The sequence below is a fragment of the Oryctolagus cuniculus genome, chromosome 18 (genome assembly GCF_051225735.1).
Source record: "Oryctolagus cuniculus isolate XC-2025 breed Fujian yellow rabbit chromosome 18, ASM5122573v1, whole genome shotgun sequence".
Classification (NCBI taxonomy): Eukaryota; Metazoa; Chordata; class Mammalia; order Lagomorpha; family Leporidae; genus Oryctolagus; species Oryctolagus cuniculus.
In genome coordinates this window covers 9,729,433-9,743,717 of record NC_142884.1, presented here as the reverse complement: position 1 = coordinate 9,743,717, position 14,285 = coordinate 9,729,433, and the positions used below count along the sequence as shown (strand labels likewise).

Here is a 14,285-nt window from a genome sequence, read left to right as displayed (position 1 = left end):
AATGTCTCGGGCACTGAGGTCTCTGCGGGCGCACAGCTCAGTAGCACCGCATGAGGCCCCGGCTGCAGGCAGCGCATAGCAGGGAGTGACAAGGTCCTGTTTGTGCCCCACCAAGCTGCGGGCTCGCCCCCAGATGCCGCGGCGGCCGTGCAGGCCGGTGACCCTGCTGCTCAGGGGCGGATCCTGCAGCTAGTGCTGACCACTAATCCCAAGGAAGTGACTTGGGTTTATTGTCGCTGCGGGTGACGCGCAGATGGGAGGCTGTGTGATGGACAGGCCGGGCCGGCTAAGGCCCTAAAGGAGGACAAGAGGAAGCTGGGCGGCGGGGGCTTTGTCCTGAGGGTGCTGGGGGGCCACGGGAGGGCTGTGACCCCGGGGGTGGGCGTGGTCGGGAGGCAGGGAAGGGCGGGGGGTTGTGTCTGGGCCGCGGGGAGAATGGGCTGGAGGAAGGAGACTGGAGCCTGGGAGGCTAAGAGGGCGGGGTGGGGGCGGGGCCTGAGCCTGGGAAGCTGAGGAGAGGGTGGGGTGGGGGCGTGGCCTGATCCTGGGAAGCTGAGAGGGTGTGGGGGGCGGGGCCTGAGCCTGGGAAGCTGAGAGGGTGGGGGGCGGGGCCTGAGACTGGGAAGCTGAGGAGAGCGTGGGGGCGGGGCTTGAGCCTGGGAAGCTGAGGAGAGGGCGGGGTGGAGGCGGGGTGGGGGGCGGGGCTTGAGCCTGGGAAGCTGAGGAGGGTGGGGAGGGGGCGGGGCCTGAGCCTGGGGAAACAGAGGGCGGAGCGAGGGCGGGGCCTGCGCCCTGCCACCCATGAGATGAAAGAGGCCCATGTAGCATGGGTTGGGGCGCAGGCGCAGGGGCACTGGGACAGAGGCTGCATGGGGTGAGGAAGAGGGAGGGCGATGGATGGCAAACAGGGATCTTCCCTAGATCTGGGGAAGCTGCGCTAGGCTCAGTGAGGGACACTGTGAGTGGCTGGAGATGGGCTCTGGAAACACTTAGGGGACCGTTGATGCTGTGTGAAGCCACCGGGCCCCGATGGCTCCCTCTGGGAGAGACAGCCTCCAGGGACCATAAGGGGAGCATCCCACGAAGGGGAGCCAGCGACGTGGACAGGAAAGGGTGGGTCATGTCGGGACGCGCTGTGCCCACATGTGACCACACATCCCACGCTTGTCCCCAGAGCCCTACAGCCCGGCCGTGTGGGTGATGATGTTCGTCATGTGCCTCACTGTGGTCGCCGTCACCGTTTTCATCTTCGAGTACCTCAGTCCCGTGGGCTACAACCGCAGCCTGGCCACGGGCAAGCGTGAGTGGCCTCCCCCAACCACCTACCTCGGAGCACCCCGACCGCAGACAGAACTACATTTCCCAGCAGTCCCTAGGGGAGAGCAGTAGCCTCTTGAGGCACCAGAGGCCTCGGGGGCTACTGGGAATTGTAGTTCTTCCTGCCCCCGCATCGAGCAGCAGGAATCTGGGATCACGTCTCCATCCTGGCCCCCTACAGGCCCTGGCGGCTCAACCTTCACCATTGGGAAATCCATCTGGCTGCTCTGGGCCTTGGTGTTCAATAACTCGGTGCCCGTGGAGAACCCCCGGGGGACCACCAGCAAAATCATGGTGCTGGTGTGGGCCTTCTTCGCCGTCATCTTCCTCGCCAGCTACACAGCCAACCTGGCCGCCTTCATGATCCAGGAGGAGTACGTGGACACCGTGTCTGGGCTCAGTGACCGCAAGGTGTGTGCGGGTGACGGGGGCGGGGAGGGGCAGTGGCTGCGGTTGGAAGTCAGTCAGCTTGGAAAGAGGAGGATTCTGGGGGGTCCTTTCCCCCAGAATTCCAGGATGGGAGGATGTTCATTCTGGGAGGAGGCAGGATGTGTTACATACTCCTGGAGAAGAGCATGTCTGTGCCCCAATGTCCTACGGGCAGTAGTGCCAGAGGGAACGTTCCAGACCAGTGCTCCTCCCAAGCTGTGAGGCCTAGTTTCTGAACCCTCTGATTGACTGGAGGCCCAGTGCTTTTTGTAAGATACGACAGAATCCAGTGAGCAGAACAGCAAAATAAAATTTAAAACCGAGACCCATGAAAGCCAGTCCTCCGGGTTTTTTGTGTTAGATTCTGCAGACACAGAACCAGCCATCCAGCTGCTCCTGGTGCTGCCTCTAGTGATTACCGTGCAGGGTCACGGTCTGTGGCGACCTGGCACACTCTGAGCGAGAAGGGGTTAACCAGGCGTGCTGGCCTGTGAGGGACCCACTCAGTGGGTTGCAAAAAGCGTTTCTGTCAAAGGAATAGAGATAGAAAACGTGCCAACTGCATCGGTGGTTTTATGAGACTTGTTTAGTTGGCTATGAGGGACGTCAAAGAGTATATGAAAAATGGAATTGAAAGATAGGTTGGATATCAAAACAATTGCAATCCATGCACAGGTGTTTGCTAATATGCACTGTTCTATGAGCTCCTTTGAAGGCCCCTGGCACACATCTGACACTGAGCCAGCAGGCACCTGACTGATTCTGCCTTTTTTTTTTTTTAAGATTTGTTTTATTTATTTGAAAGAGTTAGAGAGAGAGGTAGAGACAGAGAGAGATGTCTTCCATCCACTGGTTCACTCCCCCAAATGGCCACAATGGCCAGAGCTGAGCCAATCTGAAGGCAGGAGCCAGGAGCTTCTTCCAGGTCTCCCACACAGGTGCAGGGGCCCAAGGACTTGGGCCATCTTCCACTGCTTTCCCAGGCCATAGCAGGGTGCCGGATGGGAAGTGGAGCAGCCGGGACTCGAACCAGTGCCCATATGGGATGTCAGCTCTGCAGGCTGGGGCTTTAACCCGCTGTGCCACAGCACTGGCCCCTACATCTGTTGTGAAAACAAGTGTTTCTGAATGGGATTGGGCAGACACCTCTCTGAGCGCCTGGCACCCCAGGCCTGTGCTGCCCGACTTCCTATCTGCAGCTGTGTGGGGGAGGGGCGTGGGCGTAGAGACGTGGGGGAGCACCTCTGGGGCCTGCCAGTTGGGAGGAGGGCCCCTTCTGGGAGCGCTGGGGTCGGGATATCCTCGGGGCGCACCCTAACAGTCCCCCCTGCGCCCCCTCTGCCCAGTTCCAGCGGCCGCAGGAGCAGTACCCGCCCCTGAAGTTCGGGACGGTGCCCAACGGGTCCACCGAGAAAAACATCCGCAGCAACTACCCGGACATGCACAGCTACATGGTGCGCTACAACCAGCCGCGCGTGGAGGAGGCGCTCACGCAGCTCAAGGCAGGGTCAGCGCAGGCGGGGGCGGGTGGGGGCGTCGGGGGTAGTGGCCCGGCGGGAGGGAGAGGCCGCCTCTTTAGGGAAGGTAGCCTCCACGGGTGAGGTTTCCGGGGGTCCACCAGTGATGGGCTCGGGGCCTGAATCCTCGCTCTGTGTGTGACCTCGGGCAAGTTACCCAGCCTCTTTGAACCGCTGCTGCCGCCTCTGTGAAATGGGGCTGACGGGCACGCAGCTCGTAACATCCTCTGTTAGTAGGTTCATCCTCAGGGCAGACACTTAGGATGGAGTTTGCCCAACTCACTGGAATCAGGACTCAGATCGCAGTTTTCATTTTCTTAACATCAGGTTCCTGGGCCCTAAGGATCAGGCTAAATTCAGGCCCCCTCGTGTCCAACCCCAGGCCCCAGCAAAGCTGGCATGATCTCCTCATCCCCTCATCTGTGCCAGACAGTGGACACACAGAACACAGCCCCGCCCTCGGTGGGCACAGCACGTGCAGGCAGGACGTGAACGACATTTGCGCACACAGACATGTCAGCCAGGCCATTCCGGAAAGGGACAGCGACACAGAGGGTGGCAGCTCGTTCTGTTGATCAGTTCACAGCCACGTGACTCTAGCTGGCTGCGGACCTGGGAGGTGAGGGCACCAGTCTGGACTCCCGGGCAGAGGGACAGGGTGTGCACAGGGCATGAGGTGGGCGTGGTCTCGGTCTACTGGTGACACAGCAAGGCCAGCGTGGCTGAGGGGCAGGGGAGGACACCGGGGTGACTCTGAGGCCAAGGTCAGGGCTGGACTTGATTCCAAGGGCAGTGGGACGCCATGGGGAGAGGAGATCTGACTTCTGTTTTTGTTTGTTTGTTTGTTTAATATTTATTTGAGGAGGGGAAAGAGATCTTCCATCTGCTGGTTCATTCCCCAAATGCTTGCAAGAGTCAGGGCTGAAGCCACCAGCCAGCAGCTCTGCGTGGGGTTCCCATGTGGGTGCAGGGCCCCAGGACTTGGGCCATCATCTGCTGTCTCCTAGGATGCTCGTTAGCAGGAAGCTGGATCCAAGCGCAGAGTAGTGAGATCTAACTGCTGGTGCCCTGTCCTGTTTCTGGGGGTCACACGGCCCCTGTCTCCCCGTAGGAGCCTGTGAAGCTCAGCACCTCCTTACCAGTCGCCTCTTCTCTGGCCCACCCCGTGACCCCCGTGCTACCTGCTCCCCCTGCCCCTCCAGCACCCCTACCAGGAGGGGTTTGGGGGGTTGGTTTGGGCCGAGGCTTTGCAGCAAACATTTCCAGCGCCTGCCCAGGGAGCGCACCCTCCCACAGCATGACCCCCAAGCGAGCTGCCAGCCCAGGCTTCCTCTCCCTGCGTGGGGAGAGCTCCGGGAAAGCGGGGCCCAGAGCGGCACCCCCTTGCCCAGGTCTAAGGCTGGCCAAGCAGACACGTCGGCTCACAGCGCACCGCTGGAAAAAGACATCATTTTCTTCCCATTGTGCATTCATCCGTCCACTCATTCTCTCAGCGAGATGGAGCGAGTGCCTTTGATGTGCTAGGCTCCGTGCCAGGTGCCTGAGTCCTGGTCTACTCGAAGCTTCCATTCCAGGGGAGGGAGGCGGGGAACACAGACGGTACCGGATCTTACGGGACCCGTCTTGCCACCTTCTCCCCGGCTCCGCTCGCTTCCACGTGTGCCCCATCCGCTTGCCCTCTCCCTGGAGAAAGGTTTTTCCCCCTCACATCTTCCGCCGGAGCTTCCAATGGCCGCTACCGCCTGGGCATTCCTAAGAGTATCCCGGGACGCGTAATAGCAGTGGTCGGAACACCACGCATTCCTAGCTAGAATGGGGGCTACCCCTGGCTTGCTGGGGTCCCGGGGTTACGTCGATGCCGCTCCTGAGCCTTAGTGTTAACCTCTAAAATAACGGGGCCCACACTTCCGGTTTTTACCACGCAGCTCCGGGAACCAGCACCACCAGGACGAAGCTGATTGGCCCCAGCTAGGGTCAGGTGTCCGGGCGTGGGCCAATCAGCGGCGGCCAGGGCGGCCCCCGGCTGTCCGTCCCAGTCCCTGCACCGGCACCTGCAGGTGGGCGAAGCCTCGAAGGTTCCGGAACAGGCTTCACGCACCGGCGCTCTCTGCAGCCTGGGTGCGGCCCTCAGCGCCCTTCCTTGAGCTCCCCCAGACACCTGTACCCTGCCTAAAGTCTCGCTTCCCCTCTCCCTGAAAGATCTGTTCCCCTACCGCTTGCTTACTGCCAAAGTGAAGACCTCCGTCTCCCTCTTCTGAATGTCAGTTTTTTTAGTTTAAGATTTATTTATTTGAAAAAGCTCAGTAACAGAAAGAGGGAGACACACACAGAGAGATCTTCCATCCGCTGCTTCACTCCCCAAATGTTCACAATGGCCAGGACTGGATCAGGCCAAAGCCAGGAGCCAGGAACTCCATCCTGATCTCTCAGGCGGCTGGCAGGGGCCCAGCCACTTGGCCATCTTCTACTGCCTCCCCAGGCGGGTTGGCAGGGAGCTGGATCGGAAGCGGAGCAGCCGGGACTCTAGCCGACGCTCTGCACGTCTGGGATGCTGGCGACCCAGGCAGTGGCTTGACTGCTGTGCCCAGATGCCAGCCCCGGACTCACGGATGTCGGGCTCAGCAGCTCCGTCTGGCTGTTTCGTGTCGGGCAGCTCCGTGTAGCACTGTCTTTAGCTCTGCTCATCTTTCTCTGCACTTTGCCATCTTGTCCTCCTCTTCCTTCTCTTACCGGTATTCCCTCCCCTTCGTCATCTCTTTCTTTGCTTCCCCTCACCCCTAGATGTCATCCAGGATCCCCGCTGCCCCCTAGGGTTGAATTCTTGAGAATTTGTCAAGTTCCTGGCTTTCCCAGGCTCACCCTGGCTTCCAGCTCCTCTTTGCTGCTACGGTCACTTTCTGGCCCTTGTCGCTGGACCCCCTGTGTCTTCCCAGCTCTGGAGCCAACTGACCCGCAGTGGAACCCACTTCCCCCTTAGTCCCCACCAGAGCCCCCACTGGGGACCGGGAGCGCGAAAGGCAATCCTGTCCAGGCCATCCCCAGCAGAGTCCTCGGTGGCCACGTTCAGACCCAGTGTGTGTCCAAACCATGATTTCCATGCAGAATCCAAACGCACATGGTCGAGACCCCTCCTATAATCGTCTCCCACAGAGTCTGGGGTGCTCCCTGGACAGCACGGGTCTACGTTTCCCAGAGTGTTCATCACCCACAGCAGACATGGAGGGCTCTGGTCACCCCCACGGCCCTGGGACTTTTCCTCTCCCCACTCACCCTAGAGGAGTTGCCCCAGTCCCAGCCGCCCAACTCACTCCCCCCCTTCTTCCTTTCGTTTTTTTCCCTCCCCAGCCCCTCCCTCCAGGAAGGCCTCTGGGAATTCCAGATCTCCCCCTGCCTTGGGGAAAGCAGGGCCATTTTCCCCAGCCCCTACCTTACAGGCGGGGAGGGGGCAGCGCTGGATGCAAAGGGAACGGTCCTTCTCTGCGGCAGGTCTGCCTCTCTGCTCGGTTCTTGCGCTCGGAGACTGGGGGGTGTGGGGTACTCCTGCTGTCAATCAACAAGCAGTGAGGACGAAACCAGCCACTGAGACGGCCCCTCTCTCAAAACCAGTGCACATCTGTCCTCCCCGGAGCTGACAAAACAGAGAGCTGCCATGTCTTCATATAGAAGTCAGGGACGTCCCCAGCCTCTGATGAGTTACAAAAACTTGAGGCCACATCTCATGGTCTTTTATGTATTTTGTTATTTTTTATTTGTAAGATTTATTTGAAAGTCAAAGTTACAGGGGGAGAGAGAGAGAGATTCTCCATCTGCTGGTTCACTGCCCAGATGGCCACAATGGCTGGGGTTGGGCCAGGCCAGAGCCGGGAGCCGGGAGCTTCCTTTGGGTCTCCCACGCAGGTGCAGGGGCCCAAACACATGGGCCATCTTCCACTGCTTTCCCAGGCCCATAGCAGAGAGCTGGATGGGAAGAGGAGCAGCCAGGTCTCGAACTGGCGCCCATATGGGATGCCAGCACTGCAGGCTGGGGCTTTACCCACTGTGCCCCTTGTTCTGTTTTAGCAAGATGTAACACACACAGTGGGATACAAGTAACAGTGCCACTCACTGTCTCTGAGTGCGTAGACATGCAGGGACCCGTGCCTGGCGGAGGCGTGAAACTCCTCCCACCTCCCTGCACCCCCGCCCTTGCAGCCACCAGAGCAGAGCACGGTGAATCACTTTCGCCTGCTTTGTGACCATGATCTGAGCAGAATCGAACTGCAGACACTGTGTCTTGCATGTCCAGCTTCCTTTGCTCCGTGCTCCGACCAGATTGCCCGCTCACCACTGTCTCCCACGGAGCATCCTTCTTTGTGCTGCTGGGGCTGGGGGCTGGCCCGGAGGGACATCCCACCACCAACATTCTCGCTCCGGTCCTCTGGGGTGGAAGTGCTGGGTCCCAGGGAGAGGCGGGCTGAGCCGTGACGGGCACCAAGGTAGGCGCGCCAATTTCTACTCCCAGCAGCGGCGCAGAGGGGCTGCCCTTGTTCTCGCCATCCCTGCCGGAGGCCGGATGCCTGGTGCATCCCGTCTTATACGTCAAGTGCTGGTCCCGCTCATTGCCAGGGCTCCTGTTTTGTCTACCAGTTCCAGGGGCTAGAAGTTCTGGTCCGCTCTGAGGGCTGCGAGGGAGGGGTCTGTCCAAAGCCCGCTCTCTGTGGCCCCGCACCTCCACCTGCAACCAGCCTTCCCCCTGAGCACGGGGCCCAATCCCGTGAGATCCGGGGTCACCCTATGACCTCCGAGGGGCCGGATCTGGGGGCTAAGACTTTGACCTGGGAATAATCTGGGGAGGGGACACAACCCCACCCATCCAGAGCGCTTGCTGGGAACCTTGGGTTCGGGTCACCAGCACCGAGCAGAGCCAGATGGGAGGTGGAGCTGGGCAGGACCCACCCTGCGGGCACAGGCCTGCAGTGAGGAAGCCTCCATCACCCCCCAGGGGCCTCCCTCACTCCCCAGGGGCCTCCCTCACTCCCCAGGGGTCCCCATCCTTCCCCAGGGGCCTCCCTCACTCCCCAGGGGCCCCCATCACTCCCCAGGGGCCTCCATAGCTCCCCAGGGATCCCCATCACTCCCCAGGGGCCTCCATCAGGGACCATCGCTCCTCAGGGGCCCCCATCACTCCCCAGGGGCCTCCCTCACTCCCCAGGGGCCCCCATAGCTCCCCAGGGGCCTCCCTCACTCCCCAGGGGCCCCCATCACTCCCCAGGGGCCTCCCTCACTCCCCAGGGGCCCCCATAGCTCCCCAGGGGTCTCCATCACTCCCCAGGGGCCCCCATCACTCCCCAGGGGCCTCCCTCACTCCCCAGGGGCCCCCATCACTCCCCAGGGGCCTCCCTCACTCCCCAGGGGCCCCCATAGCTCCCCAGGGGTCCCCATCACTCCCCAGGGGCCCCCATCACTCCCCAGGGGCCTCCCTCACTCCCCATGGGCCCCCATCACTCCCCAGGGCCTCCCTCACTCCCCAGGGGCCTCCATCCTTCCCCAGGGGCCACCCAGTGTGGCTCCCCAGGGGCCTCCCTCACCCCCCAGGGGCCACCCAGTGTGGCTCCCTAGCGCCTCCTGCTCTGGCTTCCTGCTGCTGCTGCTGCTGCCGAATTTTTTTTTCCCCCAAATCCCTTTGTATATTTTCCCCTTGATTTTTAGATCTATTTTTATCAGATTTATCTGCATACTTTGGAGAGTCAAATACAAGTTTTTTTGTTTGTTTGTTTGTTTTTTTAATGAAAAATAAAGGGGGCTGGTGCCATGACTCACTTGGCTAATCCTCCGCCTGTCGCACTGGAATCCTATATGGGCACCGGATTCTGTCCCAGTTGCCCCTCTTCCAGTCCAGCTCTCTGCTGTGGCCCGGGAGTGCAGTGGAGGATGGCCCAAGTGCTTGGGCCCTGCACCCCATGGGAGACCAGGAGAAGCACCTGGCTCCTGGCTTTGGATCGGCGTAGCTCCGGCCGTGACGGCCATTTGGGGGTGAACCAACGGAAGGAAGACCTTCCTCTCTGTCTCTCTCACTGTCTGTAACTCTACCTGTCAAATAAATAAATAAAATTTAAAAAATCTAAAAAAGAAAAACAATGGTCCACCATCGGCTTACCCAGTTTTCCTCCTCAGAAAATCTGTTCATCTCATCTTTTTTTTTTTTAAGATTTATTTATTTATGAGAAAGGCAGATAATAACAGAGGGAGAGACAGAGAGAGAGAGAGGGAGGGAGGGAGAGAGAGAGAGAGAATTTCCATTTGCTGGCTCACTCCCCAAATGGTCACAGAGCTAGGGCTGGATGACGCTGAAGCCAGGAGCACTTGGGCCATCCTCCGCTGACTTCCCGAGTACATTGGCAGGGAGCTGGATGGGAAGTGAAGCAGCCTGGACAAGAACCAGCGCCCATATGGGATGCTGGTGCCACAGGCGACAGCTCCACCCCCCTTGCCACAATGCTGGCCCACCTCATTTTTTACCCTTTAAATTATTCAAGAGAAAGACGAGAGACCTCCCATCTGCCAGTTCACTCCCTAAATGCTTGCAATGGCCAGGACGGGGCTGAGTTGGAGTCAGGAAGCAGGAATTCCATCCAGGTCTCTCAGGTGGGTGACAGGGGCCCAAGGGCCAGAGCCATCACCTGCCCCTGGCAGGGCGCACATTAGCAGGAAGCGGAGCTGCAAGCCGGAGCCAGCAAGGGGACCAGGTACCCAGATGTGGGCCACGGTCACCCCAGGCGCCAGGCACCTGCTCCTCAGCACACTGACGGAGCCACTTTGCTATTTTTTCTCCCCGTCTCTAAATACCATGTTTGTAGGGCTACCTATTGATTTTCCAATTTTAGGCATTTCCACTTCTCCCCAAGGAAGGCACACACTCATATTCTTATTTAAATCAGCCCAGCCTCCCACAGTGTGAGTCTGGCTGGATGAATATTCAGTGTTTACGCGGCGGTGTGGCTGTGGAGCCCTCTCCCAGCTGCCGCAGTAGTACACCAGGATTACCTTCCTCTCCCACACAAGTCTGTGTTTCCTGGAGTTAATGCTTGTCTTTTTTTGTCCTTCAGTGGCTTACTGGCTGTTTTCTTTGGGCTTAACTAATTCTTAAAAAAAAAAAAAAAAAAAGACTTACTTACTTGAAAGGCAGAGGTCTTCCATCCACTGGTTCACTCCCTAAGTGGCCACAACAGTCTGGACTGGGCTGAGCCAAAGCCACGGACTTCATCCGGGTCTCCCGCGTGGGTGCGGGGACCCAGGGACGTGGGCCGTCTTCCGCTGCTCTCCCAGGCGCACTAGCAGGGAGCTGGACAGGAAGCTGAGCAGCCGGGACTCAAACTGTTGCTCTGATATGGAATCAGCCCAGGCAGTGGCTTAGCCCGCTGTGCCACAGTGCCGGCCCGTGTACTTAACTAATCCACACCCAGGTTCTCTCTTCACTACTTGAGCGTCCACAGCACTGGCAACTCTGCCCATTGCATCTTTTTTTTTTTTTTTTTGACAGGCAGAGTGGACAGTGAAAGAGAGAGAGACAGAGAGAAAGGTCTTCCTTTTGCCATTGGTTCACCCTCCAATGGCCGCCGCACTCCGTGCTGATCCGATGGCAGGAGCCAGGTACTTATCCTGGTCTCCCATGGGGTGCAGGGCCCAAGCACTTGGGCCATCCTCCACTGCACTCCCAGGCCACAGCAGAGAGCTGGCCTGGAAGAGGGGCAACCGGGACAGAATCCGGCGCCCTGACTGGGACTAGAACCCGGTGTGCCGGCGCCGCAAGGCGGAGGATTAGCCTAGTGAGCCGCAGCGCCGGCCCCCATTGTATCTTACTGAAGAAGTCCCGCGTGGCCTCGTGGCCCGCTCTGGGCTGGCTCCCGGGCGCCGTCGTGGGACCACGCCTCACCTCTCCGGGTCTGCATCCCGTTGGGGTCCAGATTCTTCCTCCTTCGGGGTTTCCCACCCTGCTCTCCTGAACCTCCAGCAAACCCGCAACGTCCTGGCTCATGCAGCCGGCGGGGTGCACAGCTCTGGATGGGAGGCCACTTTTCTTCCGAAATCGGAGGCATCATCCGTGGTTTTCCGATGCCCAGGGTCAAGGTGACAAGCCCGGGGTCACGTGGCCTTTCCTTCTTCTGCTTGTTCCCAGTGCCGGGCCGGTCAGCGCCTGCCCTCGGGCCCCTTGCCTTGCCGAGCTGTCACCGCATCCTCCTGCGGGTTTTCTGAGACTGTTTCTGGAATTTTCTTGAATTCCTCCTCTTTCATTTCTGTATTTGTTCTTTCTGGAACTCATAAGGTGATTCTGGGCCTCCTGGACTGTCCCTTTTGTTTTATCTTATTTTTTCCATCTCTTTATCTTTCTGCTCCACTTCCTGAGAGATTTTATTTTCCTTTCTGTCTTTCTGTTAAGCTTTTTTTTTTTTTTTTTTTTTTGACAGGCAGAGTGGACAGTGAGAGAGAGACAGGTGAGAAAGGTCTTCCTTTGCCGTTGGTTCACCCTCCAATGGCCGCCGCGGCCGGCGCGCTGCGGCCGGTGCACCGCGCTGATCCGATGGCAGGAGCCAGGAGCCAGGTGCTTTTCCTGGTCTCACATGGGGTGCAGGGCCCAAGCACTTGGGCCATCCTCCACTGCACTCCCTGGCCACAGCAGAGAGCTGGCCTGGAAGAGGGGCAACCGGGACAGAATCCGGTGCCCTGACGGGGACTAGAACCCGGTGTGCCAGCGCTGCTAGGCGGAGAAGCTTTTTTTTTTTTTTTTTTAAGATTTATTTATTTATTTTAAAGGCAGAGTTACAGAGAGAGAGGTCTTCCATCCGCTGGTTCACTCCCCAGATGGCTGTGGAGGTGGGAGCTGGGCCAATCAGGACCCAGGAGCTTCTTCCGGTCTCCCACGTGGGTGCTCTCCCAGGCACATTAGCAGGGAGCTGGATTGGAAGTAGAACAGCCGGGACTTGAACTGGCACCCATGTGGGATGTCCGTGCTGCAGGAGGCAGCTTTACCCCTTGAGCAAACACTTGAAGGAGGTGAGGGAGTGAATCAGTGTCGAGCTGGGAGAAGACTGTTCCAGCAGCGGGAACAGCCAGTGCAAAGGCCCTGAGGCAAGAGCAGGCAGAGCGGCTCAGGCACAGCTCCACGGCCAGTGTGGCTGGAGCACAGTGAGCGAGGTAGGAGGTGAGGGCAGAGGGGTAAGGACAGTGCAGGGGCATCAGGTGCAAAGGGCCGGGAGGCTGGAGGTCAGTCAGGTTGCCGGAGGTGCAGCAGGGAGCTGGGGGAGGGCAGGCACTGGCACCACGGCGACACAGTCGAGACAGCAAGGCTTGAAGGCAAAGGCGTTTGTGCTTTTCCCAAACCCACACCCAGACAAAGGCCGTGGGAAGTGGGTGCGTCTCAGCAGAGGCTTAGGGACGGTGGGGGAGAGGCACAGCATCCCACCCTCTCCCCCCACCCCAGGAGCCTCCCCCAGGGGCCCCTGAGAGCCCCCTGCACCCCACCTCCTCAGCCTGATCCAGAGCTCAGGACGCCTCCTGCACCTTTCCCAACAAAGAAACCTGGACAGAAACCGCAGTTTGCCTAGGGAGCGCCCAGGGTGGCTGCAGCTGCGGGGTCTCTCGGGCGCCCCCCTCTCCCTCTCCCTCTCCCTCCCTCCCTCTCTCTCTGTTTCCAGATGTCAGCTGGGCCCGCCCTGCCTGCCAGGGGCTCTGTGGCATTAGTTCAAACCCCGATCAGCAGTGAATGCCATTCCTGTCCCAGGCGCCTCTCAGCCCCCACCCCACCCCACCCTGAAGTCTTTGCCCTATCCAGCCCCCCCATCCGGTGGGGGGGACCCGCCCCCCCCAGCTGTCTCCTTGCTCACCTCTGGGCTTTTCCCAGAGAATCCCATGCACGGCACCCCCACCTTCCCTGCAGCTCTGCGCCCAGCCGCATCGTTATCTGTCTGTCATACTACTTCCATTTAAACTAATTAAAATGCAGTGCAATGTTAAGTAACACCCCTACGGTGGCACCGGTCAGGATTCAAGTGCTCAGGGGCCAAGTGTGGCTGGTGCGGGGACCGCCAGGATGGACCACGGATTTCGCTGTCAGAGAATGTTCTCCTGGGCTAGACTGTAGCAGGTGCCTCCCTCCCAGAACTAGACGGTGGGCAAAAATTTCCCCACTCAAATACCATTTTATTTTTATTAATTTATTTGAAAGGCGGAGTTACAGAAAGAGATCAGTCTTCCATCCACCTGCTCACTCCCCAAGAAGCCACATGAGCCAGGAGCTTCTTCCGGGTCTCCCACCTGCCTCCTGCTGACCCAGCTCCCTACTGTGGCCTGGGAAAGCAGCTGAAGATGGCCCAAGTGTTTGGGCCCCTGCACCCGCGTGGGAGACCCAGAAGGAGTTCCTGGCTCCTGGCTTCAGCCTGGCCCAGCCTAGCCATTGTGGCCATTTGGGGAGTGAACCAGCAGATAGAAGATTGATCTGTCCCTCCCTCTCTCTCTGTAATGCTCGCTTTCTTTCTTTCTTTCTTCTTTCTTCTTTCTTTCTCCTTCCTTCCTTCCTTCCTTCCTTCCTTCCTTCCTTCCTTCCTTCCTTCCTTCCTTCCTTCCTTCCTTCCTTCCTTCCTTCCTTCCTTTTTTTAAAGATTTATTTGCCAGCACCATGGCTCAATAGGCTAATCCTCCACCTTGCGGCGCCAGAACACCAGGTTCTAGTTCCGGTTAGGGTGCCAGATTGTCCCGGTTGCCCCTCTTCCAGGCCAGCTCTCTGCTGTGGCCCAGGAAGGCATTGGAGGATGGCCCAAGTGCTTGGGCCCTGCAACCCATGGGAGACCAGGAGAAGCACCTGGCTCCTGTCTTCGGATCGGCAGCCATTGGAGGGTGAACCAACGGCAAAGGAAGACCTTTCTCTCTGTCTCTCTCTCTCACTGTCCACTCTGCCTGTCAGTAAAAAAAAAAAATTTATTTATTTACTTTGAAAGAGAGAGGGAGGGAAGGAGGGAGGGAAGGAGGAAGAGGTCTTCCATTCACTGG

General features: G+C 58.9%; 1 protein-coding gene across 1 annotated transcript in view; it reads left to right on the top strand.

Moving 5' to 3' along the window:
• GRIN2D (glutamate ionotropic receptor NMDA type subunit 2D) overlaps positions 1 to 14,285 on the top strand; it is a 29,800-nt gene that overhangs the window by 12,912 nt on the left and 2,603 nt on the right. Inside the window, exons 8-10 of the mRNA XM_070063119.2 lie at positions 1,175 to 1,300; positions 1,499 to 1,728; positions 3,093 to 3,253. Of these exons, the coding sequence (XP_069919220.1) occupies positions 1,175 to 1,300; positions 1,499 to 1,728; positions 3,093 to 3,253 (517 nt within the window). The remainder of the gene's footprint in view (positions 1 to 1,174; positions 1,301 to 1,498; positions 1,729 to 3,092; positions 3,254 to 14,285) is intronic.